This window comes from Amblyraja radiata, chromosome 6, assembly GCF_010909765.2.
Source record: "Amblyraja radiata isolate CabotCenter1 chromosome 6, sAmbRad1.1.pri, whole genome shotgun sequence".
NCBI lineage: Eukaryota > Metazoa > Chordata > Chondrichthyes > Rajiformes > Rajidae > Amblyraja > Amblyraja radiata.
The window spans coordinates 34,511,362-34,534,126 of NC_045961.1; the positions used below are offsets into that span (position 1 = coordinate 34,511,362).

The 22,765-nt window shown below is 39.1% G+C and overlaps 2 protein-coding genes across 29 annotated transcripts in view; one reads left to right on the top strand and one right to left on the bottom strand.

The window, feature by feature from the left end:
- The window catches only part of picalm (phosphatidylinositol binding clathrin assembly protein), a 120,106-nt gene extending 117,920 nt beyond the window's left edge, over positions 1-2,186 (top strand). For all 25 annotated transcript variants that reach the window (XM_033022477.1, XM_033022479.1, XM_033022481.1 and 22 more), the window contains one exon: positions 721-2,186. Coding sequence is in view for 1 of the 25 variants with exons in the window: in XM_033022488.1 (XP_032878379.1) it covers positions 721-735 (15 nt within the window). In the remaining 24 variants the exon portion in view is untranslated. The remainder of the gene's footprint in view (positions 1-720) is intronic.
- A 3,921-nt stretch (positions 2,187-6,107) lies between these two features.
- ccdc83 (coiled-coil domain containing 83) overlaps positions 6,108-22,765 on the bottom strand; it is a 48,126-nt gene continuing 31,468 nt past the window's right edge. For all 4 annotated transcript variants that reach the window (XM_033022507.1, XM_033022506.1, XM_033022508.1 and 1 more), the window contains exons 6-11: positions 22,589-22,680; positions 18,602-18,670; positions 16,671-16,792; positions 15,606-15,703; positions 12,568-12,722; positions 6,108-6,665 (exon numbers count right to left, since the gene is read on the bottom strand). In XM_033022507.1, coding sequence (XP_032878398.1) covers positions 6,492-6,665; positions 12,568-12,722; positions 15,606-15,703; positions 16,671-16,792; positions 18,602-18,670; positions 22,589-22,680 — 710 coding nt within the window. In that variant the 3' untranslated portion in view covers positions 6,108-6,491. The remainder of the gene's footprint in view (positions 6,666-12,567; positions 12,723-15,605; positions 15,704-16,670; positions 16,793-18,601; positions 18,671-22,588; positions 22,681-22,765) is intronic.

The window sequence follows — 22,765 nt, forward strand, 5'->3', positions numbered from 1 at the left end:
TTAAAGTTTGCTGAAATATTCAATTACTCTGCCATCACTGTTGTTGCATGGATATTGTGGTGTACTTGTGCTTTGTGGCCATATGTGAATGTTGATTTACTTTGTGAATAATGCATGCACAGATTAGCACACAACCTTTTTCTCATGGAGTTAATAACACTTTCGCCAGAAATGGGTCCTGTCGGCCAGTTTAAACATACGTCTGTGTTTGATTCTCCACCATTGAAATTAATATCCTGTCACCAGAAAAAAAACTTCAAATGTACTTCATAAAATAATGTAAAAATAGTTTACACACTGTCTAATAATAGTGTCACTATTATTCCATTGAAAGAGTTTATCATTGGAATCTTGGACAATCAATCATACAGAAATATGTAATGCTGGTCAAAATGTTTTTTTATGACTATTTCATGATCTTGCTTATTCTTACGATGGATCTATTGTGGCTTTTTTTTTCCATTCCCATGTTTCAAAATGTCAAAGAATTCCAGTCCACACCGGTCAATTATGGACTGGATAATTGTGGACTGGTCAATTGTGGACTGGTCAACTGAATTATATGGGGGAAAAAAAGATTTTGCTCGTTGCTCTTCTGGGATGCTGTACTTCGCTTTTTAAGTAAACAATAAAATACATTTTCAAAACAGCAAGAGACAGTTTCCCCATGTATTCACACCTGTAAGTAATGATTTGTTTCCAATTTTCTTTTGTTTTCAGGTGCAATTTATGTAGTGGTATCAAATGGATAGATTCTGAGAAGATGAGTGCTAAGCAGCAAATTTTTATTCTTCATGCAAAATACTCGCTGTTGTGAAACTATCTTCCACAAGGATGACCTACAGTATGGATGTAAAACAAGATGGCAGAATGTTCAAGATGGAACATTTATTGGAAAGCAAAATGTTGATGGACAAACTTCAGCAGGAGAGGGAAAGGCTTTTGATGGAGTGATGACTGATTCAATCAGGATTTTAATTGGTGCAACCAATTATGCTCTGCAGTAAAACAACATTTTGTTCCCATTTTGAGTAACCTCTTAATTTAGAAATGGTGGCTTGAAGAAGAAGTAGCATCTACGATTATATGAAACTGCTGGACTGTAAATTCAGGAATTGGTGAGGTATTCTTTGAAAAGCAGCAGTAAATTATATAAACTTCTGTTCTCCAACAATTTTTTTCACAATCATGCTATAATTATTAATTCATAATTTTTCACTTTATTCAAGTTTTACAGTAGACATTCCTTGTGTACTATATTTATTTATGACTGTCCAATTAAGTAACAATATTGCATCAGATGCTTCCTGTGAGGATTAATATAGATGTGCATGATTCATCAATCGGATGAAAACATGAGTGAATGAAAAATGCAGTTAATTGAAAGATGAAGCGCTAATTATTCTACAAATCAGTTTACTTATTCCTAGTACAATTATTTGTAGGCAGAACCAAAATCTTGCGTTTATATGGGATTTAGAATGAATAATGTATTAATCAATGTAGTTAATTCTGTGCCTATGAGTTTGCGAGGGAACAGTTATTGACATGCAAAGCACGGCATTTGTATTTTGACATTAGCGTAAATGGGAAGGCCGTTTTTATTGCTCCATGCTCAGTGTATCATTATTTTACATTCAAGTTTGATGCTGCCTTTCCTAGAATGTAAGGAATTGCCTTCAGTTCATAAAGATCCTCTACCTCCATTGGACTCCAAATCACTTGGAGATCTCAGAACACGAGAAAAAAATGTTTAAATGTCCACACACGGTATCTTCATTGGTTCTAAGAAGATTTGTTTACACATAGTTGGATATGAGGGAATAGTATCTGCGTAGATTTTTAAAACAAAAGTAAATCAAGTTGAAAAGTAACACAGTAAAGCACTGTTGATCGGTGCTTCATTGTATATAACATAATCTCTGTCCACATCAGTGGTGTGAAGGATAGTTTGAGCTTAAGGCAATTCAGTACATGAACTTAGCAAAATTTTGCTGCATTGTCTTTGCAGAATATATTTTGTTTAAAAGAAAAATGTATGTAGGAGAAAATTGGTGGATTTTCAAATAAAGAGCAGCTTTCACCGAAATTTTGTTACCAGCTAGGTCCAAGTTACATCATCTTGATTACAAAAGATCCTGTGCATGGATATAACTCTGCATTATTTAATAAAATAATTAAGCTGTCATGTCTTCTCAATTCTTGACATTAGAAAGGCAGTGTCTTAAGAAATTTGGATTTGTGCTTATTTGCTAAGGTATAAAGAGGTTTTCTTTCTCAACCGAATAATAGAGGCCATGCAGGATTTATCAATGATAGTCACAGATATCAATAATTTCCATGTAATCCAATGATTAGAGGAGAAAGATGTGAACCAGCCTTTTCAAAGCCTTGGTCAGATTACTGAAGGGAACCTGATTATGGGGGGAACCTGAATCTGAAGGGAACCTGATTATGGAGTGGACGGGAAAAATGTGAGTAAGAATGTGGAAAATGTGAGCGCTACCATGTAGCGTTTTGACGAAGATTTAAAAAAAAAAACACATGCATAAAAACACACACACGCACACACACCACACACACACAGATAAAAACCAACACAATGAAACAAATGTGCATCCCAGATCAGATGTGATCTTGCACAATAGCAAAAATATTATCATGTTTAGCCCATGCTCCTCTCATGGGATAAGAAACTGAGTTCTCTCTCTGCCATTTCATATCACTAATTACAAGCTCTAAATATATAAAAACACTGCAGATAGTGTAAATCTAAAAAAATACTAAGCATGTCAGGCTGCATCTCTGGAAGGAGAAACTGTTAACATTTCTGGTTGAATGCCTTGTCAGAATTGGGAAGGAGAGAAAATAAACTTGTTAACCTATATACAGGTTTATGATGTTCCATCTAAAGCTAACCCCATTTGCCTGCTTAAACATTTCCTGCCCAAGTGTCATTTAAATGCTCTTATAGTACCTGCCCCAACTACTCCCTCTGGCACTTGCCTTTCATCTGCAAACATTCCCTCTCCAGAACAGAGAAAGATGGAGTTCCTTGAGTTCTCTGCCTTCCATCTCACCAGCTTCTTCGAAATTTCCACCAGCTTCAAAGAGATTCCACCACTGGATACATCCTCCCTTCTACCAGCACTTTGCAAGGGCTGTTCCCTTTATGCCATCATGATCCTATTTTCCTATAGCTGAGAGCTTTAATCTGCACTCTTATCTTCCCATTTTCCTAATCTATTTTACTTGAGTTTGATTTGATTGTAATAGGTGGTATAGCCAATCTTTTTGGATAGCATGCAGGCCAAAGCTGTTCACGGTACCTCGATACATGTGACAATAAATGTAAATAGCCCCCTTTTTTACAGCATTATTCCTTGCATCTGCAAGTGACTAACCATTTGTCCTTTTCCCACGATCCAGGAGCCCCAAACAGATTTACAGGTAAAGCAGTGGTTCACTTGCAATTTCAATCTGGTGTACTGCATTTGATGTTCACAATTAGGTCTAATGTATAGTGGAGAAACACAGAATGGGATCCAGTTAGTAGAACACCTGCATTCAACCTGTAGGAACAATTCTGAGCTTCCAGTTGCCTCTCACATTAATTCTCTGTCCCATCCTGTGATGTTTCAATGAGGCCTAGTGCAATCTTGAGGACATTTGGATGTTAATATGGATAGTAAAGGATTAGAGGGCTGTGGGCAAAATGAAGACAAATGTTTTTTTTTTAAATTAATATTTTTATTAGAAGCAAGTACATATAATAAAAACATTTCATGTATATCAGTCAGTCATATATTGCTAATATCAGTTGTATATTGACTCTGCTTCTAGTTTTTTTAAATATAGATAGAGAATAAGAAAGAAAAAAAAAACATGATAAAGACGAATGGAATAATTTACTAATAATACAACATTGGAGATAGGTTCGTAAATTATAAATTATAACTTTTCATCTAATCCTGAGTTCGAGCTTCAGTCAAGTTCCCGTGCTGAACAAATCTACCCTTTTAAATAGCCAATAACTGGAGACCATGTTCTGACAAAAAGTTCTTGTTTGTCCATTAAGACAAATCTAGTTCTTTCCAAATGTAAGGTCTCCGACATTTCCATAATCCACATTTTAATTGTGGGGGTTATAGGACCTTTCCAAAATTTTAATATTAATTTTTTCCCAGTTATTATACTATAGTCGAGAAAGTTTATTTGGCTTGTTGTAAGTGTTAAGCTTTGTTCTGATATTCCTAGTATTATTAGTATTGAGTCAGGATCCAATTGGGTGTTGACAACTTCAGAGATTATTCTAAAAATATCCGCCCAGAAATTTTTGATTTTTATACAGTTTACGAATGTATGAGTTAAGTAAGCCTCTAAATGCTGACATTTATCACATATAGGAGATATTTGTGGGAAGATTCTATTTAGTTTTGTTTTAGAGTAATGTAGTCTGTGTAATACTTTAAATTGTATTAAAGAGTGTCTGGCATTTAACGAGCATTGATGTATATGTTGTAAACTTTCGTCCCAAATGTCTTTCATTATTGATTGGCCTAGTTCATTTTCCCATTTTTACCTATATAATTCCGTTGTACCTCACTATCTAATAGGATATTAATTATATGAGATATTAATTTATCTGTACTAAGATGCTTATTCAAACATTCATCAAGAGTTTCTGGATCTCTAGTTCTATAGTCTTGTGTATTTGATTTAACATGACAAATGGGTTTAGGCCAGAATGCAATCTTGGTTGGTATGGTCACATTGGGTTGAAGGACCTATTTCCATGCTGTATTGCTCTGTGACTCAATTATCCTAACAGCTCATTGTCTGCTGTCTGGGCATGTTGTAGCTTTCTAGACTCGATATACTCAATTATCCTAATTTTTAAAACGGATACAGATTCTTGATTGGTCAGGGTGCCAAAGGTTATGAGGAGAAGGCAAAAGAATGGGGTTGAAAGGGAAAGATAGATCAGCTGAGTTACTTCAGTACTTTGTTTGCTCAAATTACAATTTGATGATATGGGTCTATTCCTGTTTGTTTTTACAGCTATGTACATCAGTGATCAGATTTTACCATAATTATTTACTTTTGCATGCATACATTGTTAAACTTCTCCACTGTTCCCTGGCCAAGAGGTATGAGTGGTAAGTTAATTTGCAATCTGTCTCGAAGCAGTGCAGACGCTCACAGTGCAAGGGGGTAAAAGAACTGTGGTTCAGCTGGTAGAGCTGTTGCCTCAGCGCCAGAGACCCGGGTTTAGAATCTGACCTCAGGTGCTGTCAATATTGAGTTTGTATGTTCTTCGTGTTTCCTCCCACATCTCAAAAGATTTGTAGGTTAATTGGTCTCTGTGGTGGGGAGGGGGGTAAAAATTGTCCCATGGTTGCAGGGAGTGTATGAGAAAGTGGAACAACATATAACTAATGTGTTCAAGAAGGAACTGCAGATGCTGGAAGATCGAAGGTACACAAAAATGCTGGAGAAACTCAGCGGGTGCAGCAGCATCTATGGAGCGAAGGAAATAGGTGACGTTTCGGGCCGAAACCCTTCTCCAGTCTGAAGAAGGGTTTCGGCTCGAAACGTCACCTATTTCTTTCGCTCCATAGATGCTGCTGCATCCGTTGAGTTTCTCCAGCATTTTTGTGTACCATATAACTAATGTGAATGGCTGATCGGGGTTGGCATGGACCCGGACTGAAGAGTCTGTTTCCATGCTATATCTTTAAACTAAATAGTTAAGATTTTATTTTGCTTTCCCAAACATTTTATGTTTTACTAGGTCGGCACGGCGGCGCAGTACTAGAGTTGCTGCCTTACAATGCCTGCAGCGCCAGAGATCCTGGTTTGATCCTGACTATGGGTGCTGTCTGAACAGAGTTTGTATGTTCTCCCTGTGACCGCGTGGGTTTTCTCCAAGATCTTTGGTTTCCAAAGACATACAGGTTTGTAGGTTCATTGGCTTGGTGTAAGTGTAAATGATCCCTAGTGTGTGTAAGATAGTATTAATGTGTGGGAATCACTCATCGGTGCAGACTCGATGGACTGAAGGGTCTGTTTCCGTGCTGTATCTCTGAACTAAAAGTCAAAATGACTAAGCTTCAAAGTTTTGCACATATTGAGCATTTTATTTCCTGTAAAGTATACAACACATTTAATATAGGTATACGTAGTTAGTTATTATACTAATTAAAGTCTCTTGACAATCTGAAAATAATCTGCTATTTTTAATTCAGTAAGATCTATATGAAATCTATATGAAATCTCTCCTTTTAATTTAGTTATCTTAAAGTGGAATTATCTACGGAGGTGGGATTACTGATGACTTTGTCCATTGAAGTGTTCTTTAATACTCAAGTAACAGGTGTTGGTGGGGAGGGATATAGGCTAAATTACTGGCAAGTTATAACAACAGTTTGTGATGCAGTCATGCAATCATCTTCGCATGACTATTGGTTCTACATTAAGAGTTTTAATACCTATGAAATAACAGATCTCAGCATTGTACCAGTGACAGGCCATCCCATCTCTGCTTCATTTGGTTCTGTTTGTTTCTTATTTTCTGGGACGGAAGGTTGCTCAGCTTCTTGAAGCAGCATAGCTTGGCCTTTTACGTGCAATCGCTTCTGCTCATATGCACCACACTCTAAATCCTGGATTGCAAATTAGAAATATTTCACTCAATTATGTAATAACTTTTTAAAGACCATACAAAACTCCAAGTATTTCACAGTACTGTTTGGTCAACATAATCTGACAGAAACAGTGCATTCAGAAAATATTCAGACCCCTTCACTTTTTCCACATTTTGTTACGTTATTCTATAATGGATTAAATTCTTTTTTTTTTTATCATCAAGCTACACACAATACCCCATAATAAAACAACGAAAACAGCTATTTAGAAATGTTTGCAAAGTAATTAAAGAGAAATAACTGAAATATAACATTTACATAAGTATTCAGACCCTTTACTCAGTACTTTGTTGAGGCACCTTTGGCAGCGATTACAGCCTCAAGTCTTGGGTATGATGCTACAAGTTTGGCACACCTGCATTTGGGTAATTTCTCCCATTCTTCTCTGCAGATCCTCTCAAGCTCTTGTCAGGTTGGATGGGAGCGTCGATGCACAGCTGTTTTCAGTTCCCTCCAGAGATGTTCGGTCGGGTTCAAGTCCGGCCTCTTGCTGGGCCACTCAAGGACATTCACAGACTTGTCACAAAGCCACTCGTGCGTTGTGTTGGCTGTGTGCTTAGGGTCGTTGTCCTGTTGGAAGGTGAACCTCCCCCCCAGTCTGAGGTCCAGAATGCTCTGGAGCTGGTTTTCATCAAGGATCTCTCTGTACTTTGGTCCGTTCATCTTTCCCTCGATCCTGACTAGTCTTCCAGTTCCTGCTGCTGAAAAACATCCCCACAGCATGATACTGCCACCACCATGCTTCACCGTGATGAATGGTGCCTGGTTTCCTCTAGACATGACGCTTGGCATTCAGGCCAAAGAGTTCAATCTTGGTTTCATCGGACCTGAGAATCTTGTTTCTCATGGTCTGAGAGTACTTTAGGTTCCCTTTGGCAAACTCCAAGCAGGCTGTCATGAGCCTATTACTGAGTAGTGGCTTCCATCTGGCCACTCTACCATAAAGGCCAGATTGGTGGAGTGCTGCAGATATAGTTGTCCTTCTGGAAGGTTCTCCCATCTCCACAGAGGAACTCTGGAGCTCTGTCAGAGTGACCATCGGGTTCTTGGTCACCTCCCGGGCTGGATGTTTAGCCATCCGAAGAGGCATCCGGCCGGTGGCTTCCGACTTGTCGGAGAGGTCGTCTCTCCACCCGCATGGGAGAGAGACAGCCGCCTGAGCCGCTGGAGCGGCTCCTGGAGCAGGAGCTCCTGCGAGACACGCTACGTAAGGGGCAGTCTCGCTGGAGGGTTCAGGCATACCCTCCACAGTGCCTAGGCACTGCCCATCGCTTCCTCCTTAGTGTGGTTAGCTTTGGGGTGACCAGGGCTGGGTTGGTCATGAAGAGGGGGTCGCTGGCTGAAGAATTCGGGAGTATGCCAGGGGTGCAGGAACAGGAAGAGCTGCTGGGTGTGTGTGGACCGCTACGTGGCTACCCCACGTGCAGGAAGGCCATTAGAGCCTAAAAACTAACGGCCAGCGTTGACCACCTCTCCGACAGGCACCCACAGGAGCAGGTGGTTAATAAGGCTTAAAATGTACAGCTCCAATGAATTATAGTCCTTCAAAGTGCCGGCACTCAACAGCCAAATCTGGGGGCACGTCGGGACAAATACTCGGACCAGGAGCTGATACTGCAGCGGATCCTCAGGCTCCTGACGTCAGCCATCACACCATTTGCTCGTTTTCTGTGGACAATACGGAGATGACCACTAACTAACAAATCACTCTCGCACTGTTGTGCAACACGCAGAGCGAGATAACTTACCTCCGTATCTAAATCATAAGACCTGCCCTAAATCCCGAATTTGGGTTGTGCAACCCCAGCCACTGAGTCAGCCTCACGGCTCTTTGGCAAAAAACCTCATGGGAATAAAAAATGCGCCACCCCCCAACATCACCACCACGTCAGACAACGCGCCAGACTCGCTGGTCTGGGAAGAGACAGAAGAAATGCCCATATCCATGGAGGTAGGTGGGTCTGTTGCCTACAAGAATATGTAAAATAAGGAATCTAATTTCAAAGGATACTTTATGGCAAGCATTGGCCTCAAATATGCTTACTATTCAGTACCCATTCAAAAGGATCTACGCAGATACCTAAAATTTACCTGGATGGGGCAACTATGACAGTTAAAGCATTACCCCATGGGGTAATGTCAGCTCAAGGTTACTCATCAAGATACTAAAACCAGCCCTGGCAAAACTAATAAGAAGACCATGGAATTGGCTATGTCAGCTGTTTTTCAGCTACAAAACAGTTTTCGAAACCCCGGGATTTGTTTTACATCCAGATAAATCAAAGTTAGAAACATAGAAATTAGGTGCAGGAGTAGGCCATTCGGCCCTTCGAGCCTGCACCGCCATTCAATATGATCATGGCTGATCATCCAACTCAGTATCCCGTACCTGCCTTCTCTCCATACCCTCTGATCCCCTTAGCCACAAGGGCCACATCTAACTCCCTCTTAAATATAGCCAATGAACTGGCCTCGACTACCCTCTGGCAGGGAGTTCCAGAGATTCACCACTCTCTGTGTGAAAAAAGTTCTTCTCATCTCGGTTTTAAAGGATTTCCCCCTGATCCTTAAGCTGTGACCCCTTGTCCTGGACTTCCCCAACATCGGGATAAATCTTCCTGCATCTAGCCTGTCCAACCCCTTAAAGTTGAAGCCATCCACTATCATGGACTACTTAGACTTCACAATTAATTCAGTCCATATGACTGTAACTTTGCCAAAAGACAAAACGGTTGAATTGGCACAATTATGCCACAATTTAATGGTCAACGAGCAACCAACTATTCGACAAGTAGCAAGAGTAATTGGGAAAATGGTAGCAGCATTCCTGGCTACACAATTCGGACCATTGCATTATAAAATCTACAAAGAGCAAAGGTACAGGCATTAAAATATCATGCAGGTCATTATGATCGGGTCATGAAATTACCCACTGAAACTATATCAAAACAGTTGGCATAGTTTCAGCCCTATCATTATCTAACAGGTGGTAGATGGACTAACCTAAAGTCATCATTACTACTTACACGGGGCATTAATTATTTAGCGATGTTGGGTGCCTTTTATGGATTAAAAGCATATACATCAAATATGCATCACTGCATGTACGGTTACAAATGGATAATACTACGGTGGTGGCCTACATTAACCATATGGGAGCCATAAAATTGTTATCATGCGACAAATTGGTCAACAATTTGGCAATGGTGTGTCAAAAAGACATATTTGGCTGTCAGCAACTTACCTATCAGGTAAGCTAAATACAGTGGCAGACACCAGGTCACGCAAATTCAATGACAACATCGAATGGATGTAAAACCCAAAGTATTTGCAAAAATTATGAAGCTATATGGCACGCCAGATATCGATTTATTTGCATCAAGGCTAAATCACCAGATACCTATGCATGTCGCTTGGGAACCAGACCCAGAGGCAGTAGCGGTAGTAGATGCCTTCTCGCTGGATTGGGGAAATTCCTTCTTCTATGTTTTCCCTCCCTTCTGCCTCATCAGTCAGGTACTACGAAAAATACAGATGGACTCTGCATCAGGGTTTGATAGTACCCGACTGGCCTACACAGCCATGGTTCCCAGTACTGCATGACATGGTTGTTGAAACACCGATGGTATTCCCCAGTGACCCAGAGTTGTTAACTCACCCGGTATCAGGCATAAGCCACCCATGCCATGAGAAAATCAAACTCATGGGTTGCGGGGTTTTAAACAGACCTTATCTGGAACTGGGATTGTCAGAACAAACCATCAACATCATGTCAGCATCCCTTTCGAACGTCCACTAAGAAGCAGCACTTAACCAGCATCAAGAAATGCGAGAAGTACTGCCAGGAAACAGGGACCACGTACACAACAGCAACAGTCACCAACGCACTGGAGTTCCTGGCCTACCTACACCACAAAGAGGAATCAGCTACAGTGCCCTGTCTGCTTATTTGAAACCAGCACCAGGACAACAGCCGATGGGATCCCATCCACTGGTGGTCAAATTAATGAAGGGCATCTATAACATCAAACCCCTAGACCAAGGTATACCCATTTATGGGATGTCAGTGTGGTCCTGACGTACATCAGGGGATGGCCACCAGCCAGATCCCTCAGCCTCGAACAAACTACCCTGATAACGCTCATGTTGATGGCACTTGTATCCACTCAGAGGGTCCAGTCACTACATCGATTGCAACTGGACAACATGGTGACCACCCCAGACCAGATCTCGTTCATCAACCAGGGTCTGGTAGAACAGTGTTCAAAAGGGAACTGCAGATGCTAGAATATCGAAGGCACACAAAATTGCTGGGGAAACTCAGCGGGTGCAGCAGCATCTATGGTGGGCAGTCTGAAGAAGGGTTTCGGCCCGAAACGTCGCCTATTTCCTTCGCTCCATAGATGCTGCTGCACCCGCTGAGTTTCCCCAGCAATTTTGTGTACCTCCTGGTAGAACAGAGCAGGCCAGGTATAGCCAATCCAGTTGTGGTGTTCCGGGCTTACCCGCCAGAGCCGCGGTTGTGTGTCATGACCTATCTACTATATTATATAGACACAACCTATAACATCAGAGGGAGTGAAAAAGCCTTATGGATCAGCCACAAAAAACCTCATGGCCGGGTAACGAGCCAAACCATTGCAAGATGGCTCAAGCAGGTACTAAAGGCTGCCGGAATAAACTAACTTTTTTCAAATCTCATTCCACCAGGGCAGCGTCTACATCAACGGCCGAAAGAATGGACGTACCGGTTGACCATATTCTGACGACAGCAGAATGGTCGAGGGAAACGACATTCAGAAATTTTTACAATGAGCCGTTGACGAAACCTGACTTGTTTGCAGAAAATTTTTACAAACTGCAAATATTTAATTTAAGCCCGGGGGAGCAATTTAATTTGTTATTGTTACTAAATACCATTTTTGTTTCTCGAAAAACAGATTCATTGGTTGGTTACGATAACACACTTCCTCCCTCAAGAACTTCGGCAGTGAGTGAAATAAAACTGTTACACGGTTTGAAATCACAGAGCTTTGAAGTCTTCACGTAGTCACTCACGTGACTCCGAAGTAAAATAGTAAGATTAAACAAGAACTTACCAGTTTGAAGTTTGATCTGTATTTTATGAGGAGTTACGATGAGGGATTACGTGCCCTCCGCTCCCACCCTCATAATATAGGTCAAACTGATAACTGATGTCTTCTTGTCTTTACTATGTTTACTTCAATAACTGTGTCTATCTGTGATTCCACACCGCTGCTTGGAAGTATGCCGCACATGCGCGCTGAGCGGGTTCTTCACGTAATCCCTCATCGTAACTCCTCATAAAATACAGATCAAACTTCAAACTGGTAAGTTCTCATTTAATCTTACTATTTTACTGCGTAGAGGTGGAAATAAAAGTTAAGGTAACCATCTCTTTAAGGACCAGTACTTAAAGATAGAAGTGAAAAGAAACAAACCAAAAATGAAATATCCAGCTTCACCTGTAGAGAGTAAAATAATGGCTACCTAAAATTCTTGCATTCATTAAGCATGCAGAGGGCTTGACTCCAATGTGCCCAGAGGGAAGAGGAAGTGCAGTTCCTTGAGTTCACTGGAATAATGTAGATAGGTCAAAGCAGGAATGGGATGGGGAATTAAAATGACAAGCAAAACACAGTTCAGGCACATGAATGATTGCAACAGTAGAAACATCTTGACTTAATTCCCACATTACCATAAAAATGAATTCAAGACTCAGCTTCCTGAGGACTCCACATAGTGGATGTACTTTGAACGATACAATATATCTATCTATGATGCACTCTGTGCTGCACTACAAATAGCGCCTATTTGAAAAATAATGTATTTAACTAACCTCCAAGCATTTCTCATCATCTTGCAGCAAATATGCGAGATTCTGCGACAACGACTTGCCTAATCGGAACGGTGTTTCTTCATCACCTTCTGTCTGCTTCTGCATTATGGCAACTTCCTTCCCTGCAGCCAGGAGTGCTTTGCTCTTGGGTTTTGCTAGATTGGAGTTGATTTTATCAATTTATTGAAGATATACAGTCATTTAACACTTAATTTGCACATTGGAATAGTGGTAACATTGATTGTTTAAGCAATGGACATAAGTTAAAGCAGTGAAATTGATGTCTGAATGTGATGCAAGTCAAAAAGTAAGTTATAACATTTGAATTTAATTTCTTCAGAACTGACTGAGCATACAGCATAGAGTAAAAGTGCACTGTTTGCATTTCTCATAATTTATTAACTTGCATTACTACTAATTATCTGTTTATCAGTACATCCAGGTCCCTTACACTGCTACCTTATTTGCAAGTAGCTGGATTCGTATTCTTCCCTTAAATGCTACACTTCATTTGCTGGTATTGAAGTCAATTTAGTATTTACAGGCCTTTTCTACTACTTTGTTAACAACTTGTATTTTGTTATAATTATCTCACGTCCAGTTCCCAAAATTGATGCCAATCCTTAAACACTGTTTATCTATATCTGGTTCTTGAAAAACAATGCAAATAGTGATAATCGCCCTACAGTTTCCACTGTTTTCAGCAGACTCCTTTCAATCAGAGCTGGATTTCTGTGGTGCTCTATTTTATCTATTTTACTTGATCTTTTATCTCTGCCAGTGGATTTCCTGCACACTCTATCTAATCCTTGGTGGGTTTATTTTCCTCCAGCACCAACACAAGAATTCCCCATCTCCAAATCAGATTTTCTTTCATTCCAGCAATGGCAGCTTGTAAAGCATGTAATCCTGATAACATATTTTCTCCATCAAAATTTTGCTTTTCAACCAACAATCTTATTTCAGAACATTTTTACAGCCGTTTGTGAATATTGGACCATTTCCAGTGCAGCATTCATAAGCAAACTCATTTGCACAGTTCCAGATTTTGCTGATGGGGTCTATCCTGGGTTATTGAGAGAGGCAAGGGAGGAGATTTCTGGGGGCCTTAAAGAAGATCTTTGCCTTCTCTCTAGCAACAGGTGAGGTGTCAGAGGACTGGAGAGTAGCCAACGTTGTTCCTTTATTTAAGAAGGAAATATAGGAGGCTATTGAGCCTTGCGTCAATCCGAGGGAAGATATTGAAGAGGAAAGAGTTACTTGCACTTGAAAAGCATGGACTTGGAAACAATCAACATGACTTTGTGTGGGTAAGATTATGTCTTGCAAATGTGATTGAGTTTTTTTGGAGGTGATGAAGATGATTGAGAGTAGGGCAATGAATGTCGTCTACATGGACTTTTATACATGCTCTTGCACAAGATCGTAATCACAACTCCCGCAAAGGTCATGGGGAATTTGGTGATGTTAATGCCTTTGAATGTCAAGTGAAGGTGATTGAGACTCTCTTGTGATGGGCATCGTCTGGAGCTTGTGTGGCGCTTGTCATTTCTTAGTTCATGTGGAGGTAGAGTGCCTCATCTGTGTACCTCTGAGTGTCTCATCTGAAAAACTGCAAATGGAAGTGAAAACATCCCCACTCCTGACTTTGTTAGAGCTAGATAATATTCAGCCACAGAACCACATCCTAATGGTAAGTTCTTTCGGTCTGCCCTCAGAGACTCGGACAAAGTGACAATGACCAGTAGAGGTCGTACATCTTGGCTCTGCTTTTTTCTTGGTGGACACTTTTTTAACTCACCAATGGAACTAAGTTTAAAAAAAAAATGTTTTACTGAAATGTGACAGCCTATTAAATTAGCAGACAACACATCATATAATTAACAAAACCTGCCAACGTGCAGTTTGCAATTACTAACTCATCAGTGCTGGTTGGCAACAAAAGTCATTTCCACACAATTTGGCTTTGTGTTTTTCATTGAATAGCTGATTCAGTAACATTTGTAGCTAATTCCTCATCTCCAAATAACAAATAAACTCCATATGCTGTCAAATGGATTGTCACACCACGTTAGTCCAGTGTTGCATATGCTCATTCTGACCATAAATGGTTGGCTTGCCTCTAATTTGTTTCATCCACAAGCTTACTGTTGGATGAACTTGTCCCACTAATCCTACTGCCTGACAATTCTTCGTAATTTAACAGATTTAAAAAAAAATTTAATCTGTTGATTTCAGCTCATTAGCAAAGTTATGAGCTATGCCTCGTCTGTTTCTGACCTGTCCGTCTAAATTGTTCATGACGTTGAGATTAGACCCCTGGTTTGAGGATAATGGTGGAGTGAGAAATGTGTTAAACCACAAGGTTATAGGTTGTGTTAGAATAGATTAATGGTGACAAACAATTTCAGATATTTTCAGTGTACAATTGCAATTATTTCTCCACAAAGACTTTCTGATATTTGTACTATTAATAGTACCATTAATAGTACTAATTATTAGTAAAATTATTAATAGTACTAATATAGTCATAAACTAATCTGTTTACAACAGATACATTGATGTGGATAGGGTGGAGTATATTTCTCCCCGTGTTGGTTCTGTCATGATTTCCCTCAGGTCCAACAATGTGTCCTTCAAGGCACAGCCGGTTTTGCTGCTACCAAGCTACATTGTTGTTGGATGTTGAAGTCCTTTCCTCAGAGTTGATTCGTACATTTTGTGCTACAACCCTCAATCTTTATCTAAATGCTGCCTAACAGGGCAAAGTGTTGATCCATCAACAGGAGTATTCCTTTCCCTTTGACCTGTTTTTAAATTGTTCTATTTAGTACTTTCACTGAAATAGTCTTATTTAAACATCAAACATTGTTGATTTAAAAAAAAAAAGTAATATGTTGTTTTAAACTTATAATCCTATTGTTTCAATTATTTACATTTTCTACAATCTGTTGTTTAATACATCAGTGCAAATGTCAACATTCTGAATTTTGGAGAATCCTTACGTGGTGTAGAGATATTTGCTTTGTCAATATTACCTGAGATTTCACCTCTGTGATCTATTTCAAATGGTTCACCTTCCAGTAATGTGGTATCACGGCCTTTGGGTTCAACTGCACAAGTTTTACTCAAGTTCCTAAGCACATCAGACATAAAGTACCATTAGATGACTGGACAGTTTATGAACAAAAGCAAACCACTAAACTATGGTAGTATTAACACCTGGTCCATGTAATTAATATAATAAAAATGGAGTTGCATTCTCTGGTAAATAGCATTTTCCACCAAACATTAACAGAATCATATAAATGTTTCAGCACAGACAGGGGTCATTGGGCCCATCAAATCTATGCCATCTCAAAGTATATGCAACTAAACTGGTCTCACATCATTACTCTTTTCACCAGCAGGAACAGTTTCTTTCTATTTACACTTACAAACTTCATAATTTTTAAGACTTCTATTAGATTTCCATGTAATCAATTATGAAACAAGCAGAACACCACATCTCCATTCTATTCATGTAACTGAAATCTCTCGAACCTAGAATTATTCTTTATAATGTTTTCTGCAATCTTTCAGTTCTCATATTTTCCCCTGTAGTATACCAGCCAGAACTGGACGCAATGATTTGGTTGCGACAAAAACAGTACATCATCAAGGTTCATGTATTCAATGTCATTATTTATAAAGCCAGCTTTTTGAATTATTTTCTCAAATTGCAATAACACTCAATTGATTATATGTGCATAAACATGCCGAGCTCTCTTTGTTCCTGTTTCTTTTTAAGAATTGTGTATTTTAGTATATCTTCTCATTCTTTCTGCCAAAATGTAACACGTAACAATTTCTGCTCTAAAAGGATAATAAAGTTATTCAAAAAGATAATTGATACAATATTTTGAGCAATATTATTTGAACCTTGAATTGACAGAAATACTTAAGCTTGGTTAATCCATATTACTGTGATTTTAACTTTTATCAAAACCAAAAGTTAAAATGATTATGGTCCACTGATCATAAGGAGTTAGTATATTAATCTATATATCCACATGATTTTCTTTAGATAAAGTAACTGACATTTATGTAAATGTAAGAATTACCCGCATAGTTTAAGATCACTAAGCTGACAATCAAACAATTGACTCAAAATTTCTAGATTTTCCTCTTCGATCTTCTGCACAGCTTGTTCTATATTTGCAACTTCCGCACTGTATTGCTTTAGCTGTGTAATCAGAACAAAATAGTTAATCAATATCAAGGACTCTACTGAAAAGTACTTTATAGCAAAGGTATTAAACTAAGTAAGTAATTCTGGTTTAGATAATACAAAATTCAGCTTACTTCCAAGAAAAATCAAATGTGAACTAATGTTGAACAATGTCATTTGGAGATAACAGAGCCACATTTACTTTACAAAAATAAGTGTTTAAAATATTTTCTGACATAAATCTTTGCTCCTTTTCAGTATTAGAAACCATTGATAGACATTTTTCTTGGGAAACCCACCATAGAGTAAATCAACATCTAGCTTTCAGTTTGTTGCCAAATCAACTGAAAAATTCAAAATTTCCCAAAAGATTTAAAATGAATCCTGACCAATTTTCTCTTCCTATGTGAAAATTATAGATCTGTAATATTGCATAAATAAATTAAGATTACCATAATAAATTAATAAATTAAGGGTTCATTACTTTTGTACTTTTTGACATGTATCTTAGCACATCATTTGAAGCTCTTAAACTTTGTCACAGGCCTTTCCCAAAACTGAGGTTGTCTTTATTTTAAAAAGCCAGGACTTCCCTGGACTATTGTGGGAAGCTGGGGGCATTTACCATCTTCTACATAGGTTCTCTTTATTCTCAGAGATTGCTGGCACCCTTCCTCTCCCTCGATGTTAACCTCTTCCAACACCCTAACCTGTTCTTGCCAATTTTTTTTTTCATTCTGATATGCTGTCCATATTAATCTCTCCTCCAAAAGGCATGCTGACAGAATTCATCTTTCAACTATCCAATCATGTTTCCTACTGCCTTCCCTAACTTTTCTTAGCACCAACCATTCTTACAATAATTTCTCCCCATAGAAATCTGCTGCTTAACTGATTTTCTCTGCAGAATTCAACCACTGCAATTGTAGGAATCTATAAATGATGTGCCTTTACATGTCTCAAAGTGAATATCTGGTTCCATCACGCACAATGCACACATTTTCCAGTCCTTTTATTAATACTTTTTATTCATTCAGATTGGCTATTATCCAAATGATCTTCAGTCCAAACTATTTTTGCATCTACATATGACAAATACTGTTATTTTGCAGTTATGTGGAAAACAATTTAAATAAAGCTTTAAGTAAATGTATATGAACAATATATTTATTTTACTAAAGAACAGTAAATTGAATTTTATTTTGTGCAATCATCAATAAACTCATAATTCTGACCAATTAATTGAGGGATTATTTTTTATAAAACAAGTGAAAGTTGATAGGTCTAAGGTATTATCTTGAAGAACTACTGCCACAAGTGAGACCAAGATAATTGGCTTCCAACAAGTTATCTGCCTTTCTGGTAGTTACCACTCTACTGCAGTACCCACATTCTCAGTGCACCTGTAACAGCATTCAAGAAACCAAACAGCATCTGGGGACCTGATGATCAGTTGGATTGGCACTCCTTCCATCATACCCCAAAGCAAAGTTTTAAATAAAAAGGAACTCATCGATAGACAAAAGACAATAGACATTAGGTGCAGGAGTAGGCCATTTGGCCCTTCGAGCCAGCACCGCGCCATTCAATGTGATCATGGCTGATCATCCCCAAGCAGTAGCCCGTTCCTGCCTTCTCCCCATATCCCCTGACTCCGCTATTTTTAAGAGCCCTATCTAGCACTCTCTTAAAAGCATCTAGAGAACCTGCCTCCTCTGAGGCAGAGAAGGTTAGTTTGTATTCAAAGTTTTTGAACTTTCCATTGGAATGTTCAAATCAAAGTATGTCTTATGTAGTAGGAAAATTTGATTCAAATTTCTTTACCTCTTTTTTTAGCCATTCATTTTCTTTCACTTCTTGTCGGCTGTGTTTTCCCATATAGCTTAAAGCTTTCTGGGAAAAAAAGATTTCAAGCATCATATTATGTATATAGTATAGATGTCTTTACAGTAATGTAATATAGTGAGATATTTGCACAGCAGCAAAATAAATATCTACTGCAAAATCTGGACCAGTAGACAACATCAACCAAAACAACAGAGCTGAATTGTGTTGGGCCATCGAGAACAATTCCAAATGGAATTACTAGAATGAGCTGGGCCCATGAACCCAATAGGTGCCTGGTGAGGCAGAGCAAGCTTTGTACTGCAACTAGACCGCAGACAGTGTATCCCGAGCAACAGTCTGGGAATGCCCAGTGCCTTTGACAGTTCACCAAGCATTAATAGTTTACAAATGTCTCAGATGTCAAGAAGCATCTAAAACTGCTATAATAGATTTGACCAATTCAAATCATTAAAATTAAAAAATATTTTAAATATATTAAAACGCCATGAAATAATTATGAACATTAAAGTAATGTAAAGAAAGCACTCTCCTTTATCAACATTTATTTTCTACTCGTATGTAAATGATTCCGCAAACTGCACTTTGCAACCAGAGTAATGGCAGGAAATTATGGTGCAAGTTAATTATGATAGGTTTTATGGACAATAAAATGTTCCCTGCTGCTGAAACTATTGCTTATGAGGGTTATAATACAGCCCAGTATTATATGGGACTTCCTATATCCAAAGGAAAAGTTGCTTGCCCCATTAATTCTTCTGTAAAGGCAACCATAAACACAGTGGGGTCTGGAGGAAGCTGAAAATCCCCAAGGTATCCACAACCCCTTAAAAGAAATAGAGAAACAAGAAACTGTAGTGGTTGAAATGTTGCGCAAAATAATAAATTGCTGGAGGGACTCAGTGGGTCAGGCAGCAGTTGTGGAGGGAAACGGACAGCCAACAGTTTAAGTTGGGACCCTTCCTCAAGATGGGTCTTGTGCTTCATCTGCTGAGTCTCTCCAGCAATTTGTTTTTTGCCCTTAAAGAATTTACTTATCACATGATCCTGTTTGTGTTGATGGCTGGAAGGAGTGCTGTTTGAAAACTTACATCAGGGTTAAATTAACCCTACTGTTTCCCTGCTCCGGGGAGTCAGTGCTATGCTGGACCAAGGTACTTGGTTCCTCTGCTTCTTTGGGAGTGGAAAAAGGAGGAGGTGCCCGAAGGCTGGGGGATGGGAGGAGTCTTGGGAGACTAGCTTGCCCCCGCCCTCAAGCAAAACATGAAATTATGCCCCTGTTTGACAGCTCCGGCACCTAAAAAATCAGCACTGCAACACTGCCCAGGTTCCAATTGATGCTATGCTCATCCCACATGGTAATGATCACTGCAGGGGCACACACAGTGGCAGGCCTGGGCAGCAGCAAACACCCAAGCAGGAAGCTCACTGGTATTAAAAAGGTCATTTGAGACTATTCAAATAATTTTTGGATGCACCATGATATGATCGGGTTTTTTTTTAAATCCCTTCAGCATCTGGGTCTCCCACATTTTATTGCTGTTCGGGACAAAACTGCAAATCGGATCAAGATTTGTTTTTGAGTTTTTGAGCAGACACATGGTAGTACTCACCTTCCTGACCCAGAGGAATGGAAAATGTATGAAGTTAAAGTGTCCTCATCAAAACTGATGTTTCTGGGACCTTTGGTTATATAGGAGGTTTTTTGCAGCTTTTCCAGCATCAGCCCCTAACACCAATTTGCCTTTTAATGTTGTAAAACATTGTTGCCAATCTTATTGCTGACCCCCATATAAAACAGTGGCCACTGAACATTTAGGGAATTTGTACTGATGCAGATTATGGGTTCAAATTATTGCAAATATTATTTGCAATGGATGGATTAAAAAAGTGCGAAGACAAAGATATTGTTAAATAATTTGGTTATAGAAGAACACTACTTTACTGTGGTTAACTGGTTAGCTGGTTAACTGGTTAGCTAGTTAGCTAGTTGCTTAATTAGGTATTTATAAATGGAAGCTGCAACTTTGAACGAGTTTAGAGGAAATAAACTCGTTATTATCTAAATGGTGGCCGACTAGGAAAAGGGGAGATGCAGCGAGACCTGGGTGTCATGGTACACCAGTCATTGAAAGTGGGCATGCAGGTGCAGCAGGCAGTGAAGAAAGCGAATGGTATGTTAGCTTTCATAGCAAAAGGATTTGAGTATAGGAGCAGGGAGGTTCTACTGCAGTTGTACAGGGTCTTGGTGAGACCACACCTGGAGTATTGCGTACAGTTTTGGTCTCCAAATCTGAGGAAGGACATTATTGCCATAGAGGGAGTGCAGAGAAGGTTCACCAGACTGATTCCTGGAATGTCAGGACTGTCTTGTGAAGAAAGACTGGATAGACTTGGTTTATACTCTCTAGAATTTAGGAGATTGAGAGGGGATCTTATAGAAACTTACAAAATTCTTAAGGGGTTGGACAGGCTAGATGCAGGAAGATTGCTCCCGATGTTGGGGAAGTCCAGGACAAGGGGTCACAGCTTAAGGATAAGGGGGAAATCCTTTAAAACCGAGATGAGAAGAACTTTTTTCACACAGAGAGTGGTGAATCTCTGGAACTCCCTGCCACAGAGGGTAGTCGAGGCCAGTTCATTGGCTATATTTAAGAGGGAGTTAGATGTGGCCCTTGTGGCTAAGGGGATCAGAGGGTATGGAGAGAAGGCAGGTACGGGATACTGAGTTGGATGATCAGCCATGATCATATTGAATGGTGGTGCAGGCTCGAAGGGCCGAATGGCCTACTCCTGCACCTAATTTCTATGTTTCTATGTTTCTAATAGACACAAGATAAGCTTATGTCCTTTCTGGTTTCACAGGAACGTTTTTAAACAATAATTTTACAACCTATTTGGAGTTGCGACGGCATGGCCTGTTGAAAATTTCTGATATCTTAACTAATTATGGTGTAATTCTATATAGACATTAGGCCTCTAATGGTCCATGTGTGCATCCTGGGTAGAAAAAAGCCCCATAAATGTAACAACAGGATTATTGTCTCCACATATTTTATGCCCAATAAATATGTACAAACCTCATTAAATTCTAATCATATTCTCACCCTTGGTAAAAAAAAAAAGTAAAATTTAATGATAGACACAATTTTTAAATTTAGCGATATAAGCTTTCTGTTAGACTTTTACTATAATATAAGAATCAATGCTGCGTTTATTAAACGAAAGCAGTTGAACAGATTTCATTTTATTTTAATGTGATTTCAATCTATTTGTATGTTTGTCATCTTGTTATATACCATAAATATATTTCATAATACCAGTGCAAGTTACCTGAAATATAATAAAAAATTGAATATAGGACACTTCTGAAAGATGACATTGTTTCAGAACTCCTTGGATCATTACACACATTCATGTGACATCTTAAGGGGTTGGACAGGCTAGATGCAGGAAGATTGTTCCCGATGTTGGGGAAGTCCAGAACAAGGGGTCACAGTTTAAGGATAAGGGGGAAATCTTTTAGGACCGAGATGAGGAAAACTTTTTTCACACTGAGAGTGGTGAATCTCTGGAATTCTCTGCCGCAGAAGGTAGTTGAGGCCAGTTCATTGGCTATATTTAAGAGGGAGTTAGATGTGGCCCTTGTGGCTAAAGGGATCAGGGGGTATGGAGAGAAGGCAGGTACAGGATACTGAGTTGGATGATCAGCCATGATCATATTGAATGGCGGTGCAGGCTCGAAGGCCCGAATGGCCTACTCCTGCACCTATTTCCTATGTTTCTATGTTTCTATAATTCATTTTCTAACAAGTAAAATTAGATAGCATCAGACACCAAACTCTTGGATATTGTGTTCTATTCATTTTCATCATTATATTTTAGAATCAAACTTTTTGCTGAATGATAACTGCAACTTTCAGTGGCAAAAGAGAGAGAGAATTATAACTTAAATATTTTGGTCACCTGTGTAGCAATTTCCTTTTTTTCATCCATTTGTTCCTGTGTTAATCTGTCCGTTTCATCTTTTACCTTTGCCAAGGATTTACGAAAGTGTTCTTTAAAAGCAGACAGAAAATAAAAATGAAGAATCACAATGTTAGGTATGTGATATAATTAGCATATGTAATTAGTATATGTAAT